General features: G+C 44.3%; 1 protein-coding gene across 4 annotated transcripts in view; it reads left to right on the plus strand.

Annotated features, from left to right (window-relative positions):
* Positions 1-18,084, plus strand: part of EDC4 (enhancer of mRNA decapping 4) — a 1,195,251-nt gene that overhangs the window by 763,101 nt on the left and 414,066 nt on the right. For all 4 annotated transcript variants that reach the window (XM_033940763.1, XM_033940759.1, XM_033940760.1 and 1 more), the window contains exon 19: positions 16,340-16,444. In XM_033940763.1, the coding sequence (XP_033796654.1) occupies positions 16,340-16,444 (105 nt within the window). The remainder of the gene's footprint in view (positions 1-16,339; positions 16,445-18,084) is intronic.

Here is an 18,084-nt window from a genome sequence, read left to right on the forward strand (position 1 = left end):
GTAGATAGGGGAATAAATCACGCTGCTCCAGATGGAACGAAGCTTGTACCTCAGGAAACCCACGAATGCTCTCCCCCTCCAACAGCTGGCCAAAACACCTCAGCCCGCCTCGCTCCCACCTGCAAAAGACTCCCCCCCTCCCTACCCGGAATGAAATCCTCCGCATACCTAATAGGCAAAAAATGTAGTCCCCGCACCCTATCCACCAGTTTCCTACTAGCCCCCATCCAGACCCGTAGCGTCCATCGTATAAAAGGATTAGAAAGATTAACAATTTCCTTCTCCCTTAAGCCCACCCACGGTAAATAAGACAGAGCCGTTATGCCCCTAGGGCCCCCCAAGAGACCCTGTTCCACCTGAACCCACAATTTGGCTGGAATCGCATGCCAATCGACAACCGCCCTAAGCTGCGCCGCCCGGTAGTATAGTTCCAAATTGGGTAACCCTAGGCCTCCCTCCTCCTTAAATTTGAACATTGCATATCTTGCAACCCGGGGACGCCTACCCCTCCATATAAATTGCAAAAGAGACCTATGCCAGCGAATAAAATAGGCTTTAGGGACTTCAACAGGAAGAACTTGAAAGAGATAGAGAAATCTGGGCAGGACCATCATACGTACCACCTCCATTCTACCCATCCAGGAAAGGCACAGAGGGTCCCATCTGTCAAGGTCTTTTCGCATTGCCGCTCCCAAAGGAAGATAATTAAGGCGGAACAGGGTATCCCAATCCACCCCCAGCAAAATCCCCATATATTTAATAGGGCCCTTTACCCAGCGGAAGGGGACCCTATGTTGCAGTTCCAGGGCCTCCACCGCGGGTACCGAAATGTTCAAGATCTCCGTCTTAGACATATTAGCCTTGAAGCCAGAGATCCGCCCATACTCTTGCATCAGATCTCGTAAAGCCAGAAGTGACCTCTCCGACCCCTCCACTATGGCCAAAATATCATCCGCAAAAAGGGACAGTTTATGCTCAACCCCCTGCACCTGCACCCCCTTCACAAGCCGGGACAGACGGATGCTTTGAGCCAAAGGCTCGATCACCAGAGCAAACAGCAGGGGAGAGAGCGGGCACCCTTGTCTCGTCCCTCGATGTAACTCGAAGGGCTTGGAATAGACCCCATTAACTTTGACGCAAGCCAACGGGGTATGATAAAGCGTGAGAATCCAAGAAATAAAGCGCGACCCGAATCCCATCTGGCGTAAGACAGCCTCCATAAACGTCCAATCCACCCGATCGAACGCCTTTTCGGCATCCACCGCAACCGCCACCCAGGAAGACCTCGATCTACGAGCCGCCCACACCAAGTTCAGCACCCGCCTAATACCATCAGCCGCCTGACGCCCCCCAATGAACCCCACCTGGTCCGGGTGAATCAGGTCCGGCATATGGGTCGCCATCCTATCAGCCAAAATACGGGCCAGGATTTTGGTATCAATACCCAACAGAGAGATAGGGCGATAACTTCCACACAAAGACTCATCTTTCCCTGGCTTAGGAAGTATCGTGATCCCTGCCAAACGCATATAGAAAGGCAAGCGCTCTCCCTCCTTCAGGGAATTAAATAATCTCGTTAGTAAAGGCGCAACCAAGGGAGAAAGTTTTTTGTAAAACAGCCCTGTAAACCCGTCCAGTCCTGGGGACTTTCCCGGCTTCAAATGTCTAATTACGTGTAATACCTCGTCCACCGTAATATCCCCCTCCAGCCCCAACGCATCCAAACCAGATAGAGTAGGCAGTCCCAAATCTCTCAAATAGGCTTGGCTCTCCTCCACGGAGCCCTCAAGCTCTGGAGTATAAAGCTCCTGATAAAACTCCCGAAACCGCCTTTGTATGCCTACATCATCAGTAATAACCGTGCCATCACTCTCCTTAATAGCCAAAATATTACTCCTAGATTGTTGCATTTTGACCCTGTGAGCCAAAAGTTTACTGGCCCGGTTTCCCGATTCAAAATATTTAAGCCTCAACTTCTCAAGATTAAATTTAATCACCTCATCTTCCAACTTCCCAAGAGCCATTCGGGTTTCCTGAAGCCGAAGCCTCAGCTGCGGGCCCCCCTGTCCCCTCTTGTGTTGGTCCACCAAAGTGCGGAGCGTTTCCCGGAGCTGCAATTCCTCCCTCTGCCGAGACTTCTTCTTATAGGCAGCTATAGAGATCAATTCACCCCTTAACACCCCTTTCAAACTTTCCCAGATCGTCACGGGGAAAAACTGATCCACATTATTAAACTCTAGGAAATCATAGATCCTCGTTTCCAACTTTTGCACTATTTTCGGATCACCCAACAGGGTATCATTTAATCTCCAGTACGTATCTCCCCCCCGAGGTCCGCCCCAGCTCAGATCCATCCATAGCGGGGCATGGTCAGACCAGCCAATGGTATCAATCTTGGTGTCTATCACTTTACCCCCCCCACCCTTTATCCACACATATCAAATCAATGCGAGTGTACACCTCATGTACAGGAGAATAGAAAGTGTAGTCCCTACCCATCCAATGTTGCACCCGCCACCCATCCTCCACATTAAGGACTTCCAGAAATCTCTTCAGACATTTTCTATCACTCTGAAGTCTGTCACTCCCCTTGCCTGTGGAATCCCATTCTTGATTAAGAACCAAATTAAAATCCCCCCCCACCACCAAGTGCCCCACCTTAACCGATAAAATTTTGGGCAGGAGAAGGTCAAAAAATTGGCCCTGTTGAGAGTTAGGTGCATACAAATTAACCAGCGTTACCCGAATTCCATCAACAGTACCAGTCCAGATAATCCACCTCCCTCCCTCATCCCTCCATTCCCCCTCTGGGACCACCTTCAACTTGTGGGAAAACAGAATCCCCACCCCCGCTTTTTTCCGCTCCACCCTATTAGATGCCCAAACCCTCACGGGATAGTCCCGGAACTGTACAAGCTTTTCTCCAGCTTTTACAAAATGAGTTTCTTGAACAAAACAAATATCAAAACATAGGCGCTTAACTTCTTTCAACAACAGTTGCCGTTTACGTGGCATGTTAAGCCCCTTAACATTCAAACTGCCCACTCTGAGAACCTTATCCCCCCCCATCCTCAACTAAAAACAACACACCCAACACCCCGTCCCCTCCCCCTACCATCACCCTCCGTAGCCCAAGCTCCCCTCCCCCCATTCCCCCCACACCCCCATCCACACCCCTCCTCCCCAATCTTCCCCACCCCCCTCCCCACCAGACCCACACTCCCTCTCTCCCCACTCCCTCCAAGACTTCAAGTGACTTCACCACCCCCCCATGTCCCCTTTAATATACCTCCCGTCCCCACATCCAAACCTCTCACACACCATAGCCCCCCATCAAGCGCTCCCCAGTCTCTTAACCATATACTCTCAGGCACACTCCCAAAGTCATCACTGGATCAGCACCAAGGTCCAGAACCCTGCAGCGGTCGAACACGAACCCCCTCAGCCATCCACTCAGGTGTCAGGGGCTGCAGCTGCGCTCAGCTCGGTTGCCACCCCCTCAAGTCGAGAGCTCTGTCGTCCTCTCCGTCTCTGGGGCACCGCTTTCCACTGATACCGCTCCAACTTCTGCGCCGATAATTTGCTCAAAACAGAATCTCCCAGCTGCAACAGGCCCTCCTTCAGAAGTAACGCTTGCAGCTCCGCCACAGTCGTCACACGCTTATGCACCCCATTTAAAGTAACCAGCAGGCCGAATGGGAACAGCCAGCGATAGCGTAAGTTGTTCTGCTTCAGCACCTCCAGCAACGGTCGAAACTCTCTCCTCTTCTGCAAAGTGATGGTCGAGAGATCCTGAAATATCTCCACTTTCAAATTCTTCCAGGATATAACACCCATTTCTCTAGCTTTCTTCACCAGACGATCCTTATCTGGGAAGTGGTGGATGCAAGCTATAATATCTCTCGGGTAATCTCCAGTCTTCGGACCCAGTGTGCGGTGCGCCCTATCCACTCTCAGTCCCCCAGGAGCAGTGTCAGATACCCCTTCCTCGGCCAGCAGAAACCGGCTAAGCTCCTGCACCACAGCCGCAGCATCACCATACTCAGCTGTTTCTGGAACTCCCCGGATCCGGACATTGTTCCGTCGGGACCTATTCTCCAGATCCTCCACTTGAGCACAGCAGTCCAGTAGATCCTTTTGGACTGCCTTCACCTGGGTAGTGAGTCCTTGTACCGTCTCCTCCTGCTCCCCCAATCTCTTTTCAGTGTCTTCCACTCTGCCCAGCAAGTCAGCAAAGTCCTGCCGGATCTCTTTCACTGCCTCTTTAATTTTTCCTTTTACAGCTGCCACCTCCTCTTTAATCTCTGTAGCCCACATTTGCAGATCGGCTCTTGTAACAGCCGCCGCCGTTCCTGCACGCCGTAGCCGCGGGGAGGCACCGCGCTCTGAGTCATCTTCCGACACGCTGTCTCCCGACTCGCACGCGGACATGCCGGAGGTCCCTCGCACGTGTCGGAGGCCGCCCTGCTCTCCTCCGCGCTCCGACGCTCTGCCTGTCTCAATTCGTTTTTTGGACGGCATCTCACAACCGCGCTGGGCTGCACGCTCTCCTCGCGACTCGCTCACCCTCAAATTGCGACTCCCGCCACGGGAAAGGTAAGCTCTGCAGAGTGGAGAGTCAGAGCAACGTCTCTAACCCTCCATCTTGGGTCGTGACGTCACCGGAAGTCCCAACCAATACTCTTAATGTCAGAGACACTACACAGAACTCTAGCTACAGTTACGACTTGGATGGAAGACCACAAACTGAAACTCAACCCAGACAAAACTAAATTCATCCTCCTAGAAAATAACAAAATCCCAACCATAACCAACTTAGAAATCAACTCTATCAACTACCCTTTGCAAACCACCCTAAAACTTCTAGGTATGACTATTGACAGAGGCTGCACCATGCAACCACAAATTAACAAAACAATACAGAAATCTTTCGCAGTCATGAGAAACCTTAGACAAGTCCGAAAATTCTTTGAAAAAACACAATTTCAGCTCCTAGTACAATCTCTAATCCTAAGTATCCTAGACTATTGCAACATCCTCTACCTCCCCTGCCCTGCAATAATGATTAAACAACTACAGACAATTCAGAATACAGCTCTGAGACTCGTCTATTCATTGAAAAAACATGATCACATTACTGAGGCATTCATCAATTCTCATTGGCTTCCAATCCAGGAAAGAATACAATTTAAATTCTACTGTATACTATTTAAAACTATAAATGGAGACAGCCCAACCTACCTAAACGACCGCCTCATCCAAACCACCTCTACCAGGCATAGAAAAACACACACCCCATTCACTTACCCCCCAATCAAAGAAGTAAAACGGAAAAAACTATACAACGGACTACTGGCCACTCAGGCAGCGAAGATAGACAACCAAGTCTCCAACCTATTGACAACAACCCCAGACTACAAGATGTTCAGAAAGGAAATAAAAACTATACTCTTCAAGAAATCCCTTAATAAAGCTTAATACCATGATAAAGCTTAACCTCCCTCTTACCATCCCCTCCCTAACCCCAGATCCTACTTTTCCCTCTCTTGGAAACCTTCTCTGATCTAACGTTGTAACCCTTCTTCCATAACTCTTTTTGTAATCCGCTTTGAACCAAAAGGTAATGGCGGAATAGAAATCTGTAATGTAATTTAATGCCCTGATGTGCCACACCTTTGCTTCTCAAAAGTAGCCAAGTTCCACAATTTAGACTGTCACAATTGGGTGGAGGGAGAATTCTCCAATGCCCAATGGGACAAAATCAGCATCTTAACCATAATTGTGACATTATAAATGAAACGGCACTGGAACAGTGATAAACCCTGCTCCAAGAGTGACTCCCACAGCCCCACCAGCAGTATGCCATAATCCCATTCCACAGTGCGGTGCAGAACCAGTTCCAACAAAGGCAACTCCTCCCTCCAAATAGTTAAGTTGGGGTATTCCAAGAAAGAGTGAAGGTAAGTTCTGGAGTGACATTTGCACATGACACAGAGATCGCTATCCCACAGTCCCAAGTTAGCCTCCCTTTGTCTCATGAGATAATAGCGGTGCAGCACCCAGAATTGGGTAACTTGATAGCCGATTTTGAAAACTCAGTGTGTAGCAAAACCGTCCTGGAACTGACTGTCCATTAGTGGTCTATACAGGTCCCCTTGCCAAATGTCCCTCAATTTGGAAATCCCTCCCATGGAGCTTGAGAATTTAAAGATGCGATACCAGTGGAATAACTTAAGCGAAGTTGCTGTGTGCAAGAAATAAGAACATAAGAATAGCTTTACTAGGACAGACCAATGGTCTATCAAGCTCAGTAGCTCATTCTCACGGTGGCCAATCCAGGTCACTAGTACCTGGCCAAAACCCAAGGAGTAGCAATATTCCATGCTACCGATACAGGGCAAGCAGTGGCTTCTCCCATGTCTTTCTCAATAACAGACTATGGACTTTTCCTCCAGGAAATTGTCCAGACCTTTCTTAAAACCAGCTACGCTATCCACTCTTACCACATCCTCTGGCAATGCGTTCCAGAGCTTAACTATTCTCTATTTCCCTGTAACTTCATCAAGTGTCCTCTTTCTTTGTAATTTTTGATGGAGTGAAAAATCGATCCACTTGTACCCGTTCTACTCCACTCATGATTTTGTAGGCTTCAATCATATCTCCCCTTAGCCGTCTCTTTTCCAAGCTGAATAGCCCTATCCGTTTGTCTTTCCTTATACGAGAGGAATTCCATCTCCTTTACCATCTTGATTGCTCTTTTTTGAACCTTTTTTAGAGCCACTATATCTTTTTTGAGATAAAGAGACCAGAATTGAACGCAATACTCCAGATGAGGTTGCACCATGGGGCGACACAGGGGCATTATAATATTCTTAGTCTTGTTAACCATCCCTTTTTAAATAATTTCTAGCATCCTGTTTGCTTTTTTGGCCACCACCACACATTGGGCGGAAGGTTTCATCGTATTGTCTATGATGATACTCAGATCCTTTTCTTGGGCGCTAATCCCCAAGGTGGACCCTAACATCCAGTAACTGTGATTCAGATTATTCTTCCCAATGTGCATCACTTTGCATTTGTCCACCTTAAATTTCATCTGCCATTTGGACACCCAGTCTTCCAATTTCCTAAGATTTGCCTGCAATTTTTCACAATCCGCAAGCGTTTTAACAACTTTGAACAGTTTAATAATGTAATGTAATTGTAATGTAATTCATTTCTTATATACCGCTACATCCGTTAGGTTCTAAGCGGTTTACAGAAAATATACATTAAGATTAGAAATAAGAAAGGTACTTGGAAAATTCCCTTACTGTCCCGAAGGCTCACAATCTAACTAAAGTACCTGGAGGGTAATAGAGAAGTGAAAAGTAGAGTTAGAGGAAAAATAAAAATAAAATAAACATTTTAAAAAGACAGCATTGATCTAAATACTTTGGAAGGTAGAGGAGAGGAGAGAAAGGAATAGAAGCAGAATGGGTCAGCGTCAGTGATGAAGTGGAGCAAGTAAGTTTAGGAGGAGCGATTGACGTATCCAGAAAGGGCTTCTTCAGGGAAGAGACTTGGCCGACAGTCCCAGGATGCCTATGTCTCCTCCCCTGCGATGTTCTCCCATCCATGCATTCCCTCCCAGACACACTGCCCGTGCCCCAGCCGCTCCAAGGAGGCTGCCCCAGATGAGGTCCACGGTGAATGCAGGATTCTCTCCTCTGCGGGAAAGCCGCCCAGAGCCGACAGTCGATCTTCTTAGCGGATTGCAGGGGGGGAAGAGTTCACACTCTTGGTAGGATCGGGTCTGAGTGCTCTCGGTGGTTGTGGCTGGTCTCATTGCTGCTTAGGTGTAAAAGCAGTTGATCTCCACTGCTGCTGATATTTAAAAGCAGGCAGATTGATCTTTCCAATGGACTGCAGGGGGAGGAGTTCACGCTCCTGGCAGGATCGGGTCTGTGGGCTCTTGGTGGTCGCTGCTGCTTGTATGTAAAAGCAGTTGTTTTTCTACTGCTGCTGATATTTAAAGCAGGTAGATTGATCTCTTAAACGGGATATAGGGGGAGGAGCTCACATGCCTGGTTGGATCGGGGCAAGGGCTCCTATTATAGGCAGCTGGTCTTGCTGCTACTTAGGTGTTAAAGCAGTTGATCTTCCTAGCGGACTGCAGGAGGTGTGGAGCTCACACTCCTGTCATGATCTGGTCTATGGGCTCTTGGTAGTTGCGGTTGGTCCCAATGCTGCTTAGGTGTAAAAGCAGTTGTTCTCCCACTGCTGCTGATATTTAAAAGCAGGTAGATTGATCTATCCAATGGACTGCAGGGGGAGGAGTAATAATAATAATAAACAGTTTATATACCGCAGGATCGTGAAGTGCTATGCGGTTTGCAATGATTAAAAATGCTACAAATTGAGTAGAACTGGCAGGTTAAAATTAGTGATTACAGATCAGTTATTGTGGGAAAGATTGTACAAATCAACTGCCTTAGTACTTCAGGAACTGATATGTTTTTAGGTGTCTCCTGAATTCCCCATAAGTATTAGCAAGCATAAGTAATTGTTCCAGGTCTTTACCCCATAATGCTGCTTGATATGAAAGAAGATGTTGATGATGACTTTTTAATTTACATCCTGTCTAGCCGGTGGAGATACAAAGTTCAGGTGTGAGCTTCTCTTATGTCTGTTGGTTGGGAAGGAGAAAAGGTCAGTTATATATTTAGGGGCTAAACTGAACAGTACCTTAAGGCAGAAACATCCGAACTTAAACTTCACACGTGCTTCCATCGGCAGCTAATGTAGGAGTCAGAAGGAAGGAGTCACATGGTCAAACTTCTTCAACCCGTAGATCAGTTTGACCGCTGCATTTTGCACCAGTTGTAATCGCTGCATATTCTTTTGGGTAATTGCCAGATAAGATTATATTACAGTAGTCAAGTTGGCTCAGGGATTGAACTAGAATTCTGAATGATGAAGCATCAAAATATGCTCTGATGGACCGAAGCTTCCAGAGAGTAAAGAAACCAGTGTCATCTGCAAATAATTATCCAATTTCCCCAGTTTAATGTCATCTTCAAATAATTATCCAGTTTCCACAGTGCCCAACCCCCTCATGCCTCTGGCGTTCAGTGTCCCGGTAATGGTGGACTTGGAAATAAGAGAACAACTTTTGGGTTGGAATGCCCTATTGCTGTTGCACCTGCTGGAACAAGGGAAAAGAGCCCGGCGAAAGGGACAAATGCTCCACTATTTTGCATCCCCTGGAAGCCCATTCCTGAAACACAGAATGTCCCCAGCCCAGCTGAAAATTAGAGTTTCTCATAACCTCTGCCTATGCTTCCACCATTTCCATGCTTGCCGCAGAGGTTGCAGAAACTGGAAACAAGTTTGAAAGCGATGATTGGGATCCACCTGTGAGTGAAGCAAGTTCCTAAATGTAAATGGGGAGCTCCAATTGTTGACCCATCGAGGTGGGAAGTAACTCTCACAACCACAATACCCTTCATAAATCCAGCGCAAAAGGGCTGCTACATTATACAGGCGAATATCCGGGAGATTAAGTCCACCCATAGACTTACTTATCCAGCGCTAACTTCGTGACGCACATAGGTTTAGTTAAAGGGGGAATGCCATCCATCAGCAACAGGAGTTCTGATTTGCTGCAGTTGACCTGTAGACCCGATAATATCCCAAAGTCCCGTTCCACCTCTAGCACCCGATCTAAATGAACCAGAGCCTGATCAAGGAACAGCAAAATATCATCGGCGAAAAGGTTGATTTTGCACTCCTGCCTCCCCCCCCGGATGGCCTCACTCTGTCAAATTTTAATAGCAAGGGGCTCTATAGCTAGGAAAAAGGGATAAAGGGCAGCCCTGTCTTGTTCCCCTATGGAGTCGGAAATGGTACTTCAACCCCCCATCAAGCGTGCCACTTACTTATTTTGCAATACTTTTTAAGTTATTTTCAATAAATATATTTTAGTAATAAATTACTCATCTTATCTCCTGCTACGCGGGTGGGGGTACGCACTCCGACGTAGTCTACGTTTTACCCATACGGGCTTTATCAAGGAAATCCCCCTGCAACATGAAATAGATATATGATAAAGATATTAGTAGAATTCTATTTAGAATTTAAGATTAGAATTAAATACTCGTTCAGAAAACAGTTAGTAAATACCTCAGTATTAGCAGTTCATGCCCTATGGGTCTGAATGCCGACATAGAATGGATGACGATAGTATAGGCCGGTAAAACGTAAGGGGATTTCCACATTTTTTGTGAGGTCATTACGTCTCAGCTAAATCAATGCCCCGGATGAAAGGGGTTGGGCTATTTAAATGCCAAAACGCCGCAGCCATGTTTCCCGATTTAAACTGACAACGCGGGGAGCATGAACTGCTAATACTGAGGTATTTACTAACTGCTAACTGTTTTCTGAACGAGTATTTAATTCTAATCTTAAATTCTAAATAGAATTCTACTAATATCTTTATCATATATCTATTTCATGTTGCAGGGGGATTGCCTTGATAAAGCCCATATGGGCGATACGTAGACTACGTCGGAGTGCGTACCCCCACCCGCGTAGCAGGAGATAAGATGAGTAATTTATTACTAAAATATATTTATTGAAAATAACTTAAAAAGTATTGCAAAATAAGTAATATGACCGATGACGATTAGGGATACCGTTTATCTCTGTATGATCTAAAGTTTAGTGACATACAGATGGTATCATTGAGGTCTGTGAGTACATCGAGATAAAGTATTGCTATAAGTCTTTACAAGATCTTCTTACTGATATATATGTTGCTTGACTCGAAGGAAGATTAGAAAATTCATAGAGTCAGTGGTTAGGTTGTATTAAAAAAGAACAGCCATATTAGTCCATATTATCGTTTACTTCATTGGCTGCCTTTGGAGGCAAGAATATTATTCATATTTTCCTGTATCTGCTTTAAGCTGATATCGGGATTGACTCTAGCTTACCCTTTTCCTCATTTTATGTTGCATAGACCATTAAGAGAAACTAGAAACTTCTATTTATTTGCTTATCCAAAAAATAATGGGTGTAGATATAAGACCTTCTTAGATAGGACCCTAGCATTTCAAGCTGGTAGGCAACAATCTTGGTTAGGTAAATGTATTCAGCAAGCTCTGTTATCCTATTGCTGTTTTCGGAAATTAATTAAGACCACTTTGTTCGATAACTTTATTACTTAGTGAGTTTTTTTACTGAAATATTGTTTTAATAAATATTTGTATTTTTTGCTGTATTATTTTGCTGTATTATTTCGCTGACTGCAAGCTCTTTTTAGTGTAAACCGCCTAGAACTTTTGGTTATGGCGGTATAAAAGAATAAAGTTATTATTATTATTATCTTAGCTGGTGTGGAGCTATGCCTCTCTCTGGAAGCTTTTGCCGCTTTTATGGGCATACCCGAGGAAAATAAGCCAATCACTGTGGTCCGATCACCAGATAGAATAATCCCCTCCACTGCGGGTGTAATGCTTATGCGATTCAGCATGGGTTTAAAGAAATATAGCCGATTTATAATGGTGTGAGCATGGAGCTCCACCCATCCACATCTGCTCAGGTAGGACACATCACGTGACCCTTCTCCATGATTTCTTATGGGGAAATTCACTTTGATATACGAATGTTGTGGATTACAAGCATGTTTCCGGAATGAATTATGCTCACAAACCAAGGTTTTACTTTGTATAATAATGACATACTAATTCTCCAACTCTCTGAAATTGGCATAAACTCCACAGTCTTAGACTGGTTCTCAAAATTCCTACGCTCCCGCTCCTACTCTGTTAACATGAACGGCACCTCATCCTCCACTTGGAAACCGATTTGCGGAGTTCCTCAGGGTTCTCCTCTATCCCCAATTCTCTTCAATGTGTATATGACCTCCCTGAAACTCCTCCAACTATCCCCCTTGGAAACACTTTACACTTACGCCGATGACATCCGTGTCCTCCTCGAGACCGACTCCAACCTCACCAACCTTTCCGAGAACATTTCTTCATGTATAGCGAATCTCCAATCCTGGACTCTCACCGTACAAATGAAACTAAACGAGACCAAAACAAAACTACTTTGGCTCGGCCCAGATTTAGATCAGCTACCCACCCTCATCCCACTATCCTCTGGCACCACATTGAAGCTTGAGCACTCAAGCAAAGTTCTGGGAATCATCATTGACTCTACACTATCCTTCAACGATCACCTCAACTCCTTAGTAAAAAAATGCTTCTTCAATCTCCACATGTTAAGGAAAGTGAGATCCTGCTTCCATCAACAACACTTTGTCGTCCTCGTCCAATCCATCATTCTCTCCAGATTAGATTACTGTAACTCCATCTACTTAAGCCTAACAAAGAAAAGCCTTCTCAGACTTCAGCAAATTCGACCATGTCTCCCCGCTTCTGTTTAAGCTTCACTGGCTCCCAGTAACCCTTAGGGTTCACTACAAATGCGCCTGTCTAGCCTTCAAGTCTCTACACGGTATCCTTCCTCCTCTTTTCCCACTATCTTGGATCTCCTCGAATCCTAACTCCACCAGATCTACACAAAAATTCAAACTATCCTTCCCCTCTTTAAAAGGCATATCCCACACAGGAAAACTAGGGACATCCCTCCTCTTCAGGATCAGTGAGCCGTGGAACGGTTTTTCTGCCCCGCTTCGAAGTTCGACCTCCCTCCAACGCTTCTGAAAACATTTGAAAACCTGGCTTTTTTCTAAATTTTAACTACTCTCCCCCTCTTCGATATTCTAAGTCCCTCTATCTTCCTCTTTACTAAGTCCTTCCCCTCTTCATTGGAGTTCCTTTCTATATCAATTCCTGTAAACCGTGTCGAGCTCTACTTTTGTGGAGATGATGCGGTAAACAAACTTAAAGTTTAGTTTAGTTTAATTTATTTTCTTGTATACCGCCCCACCAATAGTTCTAGGCGGTTCACAACAGAAGAACTGAGACATTTCAGTTAAAAAATACAATTTCAAAAACACACTACTACAACATCAGTTAAAAAGGTACAATTAAAATACATAGCCTAATAAAACACTATTGTAAATATATAATTAAGAATCAACATTCTTGTTTATCAAATAGGTAAGTTTGCAGTAATTTCCTAAATGTAAGAGGACGTGCGCTAGATTTAATCTAGATTTCAGCAAAGCCTTCGACACAGTTCTTCATAGGAGGCTCCTGAATAAACTTGATGGGCTGAATTTAGGACCTAACGTGGTGATCTGGATTGTGAACTGGTTGATAGACAGACATCAGATGGTGGTGGCTAATGGAATTTGCTCGGAGGAAGGCAGGGTGAGTAGTGGAGTGCCTCAGGAATTGGTGCTGGGACAGATTCTGTTCAATATGTTTGAGTGGCATTGCCTAAAGGTTAGAAGGTAAGGCTTGCTTTTTTGTGGATGATACCAAAATTTGAAACAGAATGGACACCCCGGAGGGAGTGGAAAACATGAAGAAGGGACTGCAAAAGTTAGAAGAATTGCCTAATGTCTGGCAACTAAAATTCAATGCAAAGAAGTGCAGAGTGATGCATTTGAGGAGTAGAAAGCTGTATGTGCTGGGAGGTGAGAGAGTAATATGCAATGAAGGGGGAGAGAATCCTTGGGGTGATAGTGTTTGAGGATCTGAAGGCGAAGGATGTATAGAGAGAGGTGTATCCAGTAGAAGAAAGGAGATGTTGATGCCCCTGTACAGGTCATTGGTGAGGCTCCATTTGGAGTATTGTGGCAAAGGATATAAAAAGACTTGAAGCGGCCCCGCAAAAGGCGATGAAAATGATAGGGGGTTTGAGCCTTAAGATGTATAAGGAGAGACTGGAAGACCTGAATATGTATACTCTAGAGCAGTGGTTCCCAACCCTGTCCTGGAGGACCACCAGGCCAGTCGGGTTTTCAGGATAGCCCTAATGAATATGCATAGAGCAGATTTGTATGCCTGGCACCTCCACTAAATGCAGATCTCTCCCATGCATATTCATTAGGGCTATCCTGAAAACCCAACTGGCCTGGTGGTCCTCCAGGACAGGGTTGGGAACCACTGCTCTAGAGGACAGGAGATATGCTATCACAAATTACAGGAGTTCCCGTCAAAGTCCTTCCCAGCCCATTCTAAGCCAAATAGTCATATATGGCACACAAACCATGCAAGTCTGCACAGTATCGGCCTTAATTCTTCAATTTATACCCTTCTATTTCTGATTAGAAATCCTTTGTGTATGTCCCATACTTTTTTGAAACCCGTCACTGTTTTCTTCTCTACCACCTACCTTGGGAGGGCATTCCAGGCATCAACCACCCTCTCCGTGAAAAATAATTTCCTAATATTACTCCTAAGTCTATCACTCCGCAACCTCAATTTATGACCTCTAGTTTAACCATTTTCCCTTCTCGGAAAAAGTTTTGGTTCTGTACATTACTGGGCAGACTTCTATGGTCTATGAGCCAGAAATATCAATGAACAAAGACAATTGAACTTAATCTTGAATTTGTAATGCTTATACCTATTAGGCATACTGGATGGACCATTCAGGTCTTTATCTTCTGTCATTTACTATGTTACTATGTTTGGGGAGTATAGAAAGGGCCACTAGAGAAAAGGTGGAGGCTGGTAGTTATGAAGAGGACTTCGAGAGAAAGTGAAGGCTTGAGGAGGGTGGGGGTATGGAAAGGGCCATATGAGAGAAAAGATGAAGGTTGGGAGGGTATGGATAGGGCCACAGGAGAGAGGGTGAAGCTTTAGGGGCACCCTTTCTCCCTTGGAATGCTGGGGGGTATGGAAGGACATAAGAGAAAGGATAAATGTTGAGGGGGATGTGTAGAGGGCCAAAAGAGAATGTAAATACCCGTAATGATTTTATGTTTATATACCCCTCAATCAAGTTCTGTCGATTCAAGAGATTTTTAAATAAGACATTTGCTTTTCAATTAGGAAAACTGAATTCTTGGTTGATCTTTCAAATGTTTTCATATACTGCTTTTAGAAGAATCTTAAAAATATATCTGTTTGATAAATTTATTACATAATGGTTCTTAACTTCAATTTTATTATGTCTAATTTGTATATTTCACTGATTGTCCATTACTTTTTTGTGAACCGCCCAGATCTTTGGGGGTGGGCGGTATACAAGAATAAAGTTATTATTATTATTATTATTATTATTAAATGGGGGGATGTAGAGAAGGTCATGAGAGAGAAAGGGTAAAGGCTGGGGGTATGGAGAAGGATACCCTGTCCCTCTTGTTAAAGCTTGGGAGAAAAGGAGAGGGGTAGAAAAGAGGGTGAAAAATGTTAGGTGGTTATGGAGAGGCCACAAGAATGAAGGCTGGGGGAATATGGAAAGGGCCACAAAGAAGAGAATTATGTTAAACCCCTTTGTTATTTTAAATTTAATTATTTGATGTACACCGCCTTGAAGCCTGATTTGGCGATATAATAAACTTTTAATAAACTTTAAACTTGTAAAGGCTTGGAGTGGTATGGAGAAGAGCACTATTTCTCTCTTGTGAAGGTTAGGGGTGATAATAGACAGGTCTACAAGGGAGAAGTGGTGAATGCGGTGGGGGGGGGGCAGCCTCTGATTGGAATCTAGGCTGTGATGATAGGTGAAACAAAGATGCTGTCACACAGCTGACAGCATACTTTGGAAAGGAAGATTATTGAATTCTGCATTTGATTAACAGGGGCACCAGCTAGGAAGCCTTTAACTTTAATTTTTTCTTTAGTCAGTCTGCATTTTATTACTTTTGTGTATTTGTGATGTCCCTATGGGCTGTAAAAGCTTCTTGTACTTCGACTGATCTAAGAAATCTTGCTTTTCGTGGCAGTGCACAAGTACTGTAGCCCCTGTTCTTGGATAGATATGTATGTTTATGTAAGCTATGTGCCCTTCCTCCTAAATCTTTAATAGCACTGGAATATGCTGTAACTTCCATATTGGAAAGAGGTACGGAGTTTAGGTACTTTGAACTAACTTGTTTTTCCATAACCTTCATCTATACACAGCTTCTCAGTTTATAGCTGATGAATCATGATAACATTTTCCCACAAAATGAATATATTTGTTTCATTTGGAGCCTAAATCAGTGTACCTGTAACCAATTTTAACCTGGCCCAATGACTAGGATCTCATAGTCAAAATTATTCATGAGGCTCTCAGGTGAATACCACAAATACAGTTCTTAAATGTACAGAATCCCTACCATCTTCTGAAATTCTATTGCAGGTTATTTAAATTAGACTGCTAATTATCCTTTTACCCTTTTCTGTTGGCCCTATATGTTTTTTATGCATGTCTTTAACTTTTGTATCAGTCCCAGGGATGAAGTTCAAGAGAAGCATACGAGCTCTTCCTTCCACCGACACAGCTACCATATGCTGCAACAGCATGACAGCCAGGATGCCAGCACTGAGCAGAGGTAATGGGACAATGAGAAGTTGAAAGGAGTTCCAATTCCCTAGTTCACTAATACAGTTCAGTCTGTATTCTCCTACTGTTAAGTAGAAGCCTCAGCACATAACGTTTAGTGTTAGAGGTGCCATGACTTTTAAAGTGGCTTTATCTGTAGTTGGGTTTTGCCACTCATATTAGAACAGTGCTCTCCAGAGATCCATTCCAGAATGTTTGACTATGATTTGCAGAGAGCTATGGAAGAAGTCTGCTCCTTACTATGCCTATATCTAAACAACTGCCTTATCAAGATTAAATTGGTCTCAACTACTACAGATCCTGAATTCCATAAGCTAGATAATCACCTATCAGAAATCATATCAAACCCCCTCTTTACTGTTAGAAATTATTGTGAAATCATATTTAACTCCATCTTTATTATTAGAAATCATTGGCGTTGTCTTCAATTTTCAGAAAGCTTAAGAGGTTTTTTTTCCTGTTGATAGAATAGACCATCTCAACTCTTCAGTAATCAGTATATTCAGCAGATCCATAACAATGGTCAAGGAGTTTCATAAAATGCTGGGAATTTTCAACCTACCAGATGTGGATTGGAAATTTCAATGTACAGATTCAGAAAGAAGTAGGGAAATTGTGGATGCCTTTCAAGGGGCTCTGCTCAGACAAATGGTAACGGAACCCACAAAGGAAAAAGCGATACTGGATCTGGTACTCAATAATAGGGAGAGTATCTCTAATGTCCGAGAGGGTGCCCACCTAGGAAGTAGCGATCATTAAACAGTTTGGTTTGATTTAACAACTAAAGTGGAGAGTGGCCATACAAAACTTGAAGTCATGGATTTCAAATGTACGGACTTTAGTAAACTGGAGGAGTACTTAAAGAAAGAGCTAATAGGATGGAAGGACATAAGAGAAGTGAAAAAAAGTGGTCCAAGTTGAAAGGAGCAATAAAAATGGCTACCAACCTTTATGTGAGGAAAATAAATAAAAATAAGAGAAAAGGGAAACTGATATTGTTTTCCAAAGTAGTGGTGGAGAAAATAAAGGAAAAAGAGTTCATATTCCAGAAATATTTTAAAAAAATCTCAAAAAGAGGAGTATAGGCAGCTTGGAGTATGGAGCTTGGGAGAGGAGGTCACCGAGGATGAGTTTGCTTCTTGTTTTGTGGAAAATTGGGCCTCCCCATGTGTGGCGCTTCGTGAGGTGCACCTTAAAATCTTACATAAGGCCTATATCACGAGAGGTCGGGGTCATAAGATGGGCCTGTGGCCTGATGCTTGTTGTCCCCGCTGCCCGGCTTTAAGGGGCACGATGGTACACCATTTCCTGGAATGTTCTCGGTTGAGGGGCCTGTGGGGACTAGTGCTCCACACCCTGGAGGGTATACTGGGTCAATCTTGGGAGTGGTCCTATAAGACTCTGCTGCTGGGTGTCACAAGTCCCCTAATTGACACTGGTGTTACTGAGCCCTGCTGGCGGTTTCTGTTGGTGGCCCTTGGACTCACTAAAAAGCCGATTTTGCAACATTAGGTGGGGGACGAGTGTCCCATAGCTCAACAATGGCGGGCCTCCATGTCACAAATGGTGGCTTGGGAACGCTTGAGTAAGGGGGGTGCATCTGGGTGGAAAACTAGGGCCTATTTGGAC

This window comes from Geotrypetes seraphini, chromosome 4 (genome assembly GCF_902459505.1).
Source record: "Geotrypetes seraphini chromosome 4, aGeoSer1.1, whole genome shotgun sequence".
NCBI lineage: Eukaryota > Metazoa > Chordata > Amphibia > Gymnophiona > Dermophiidae > Geotrypetes > Geotrypetes seraphini.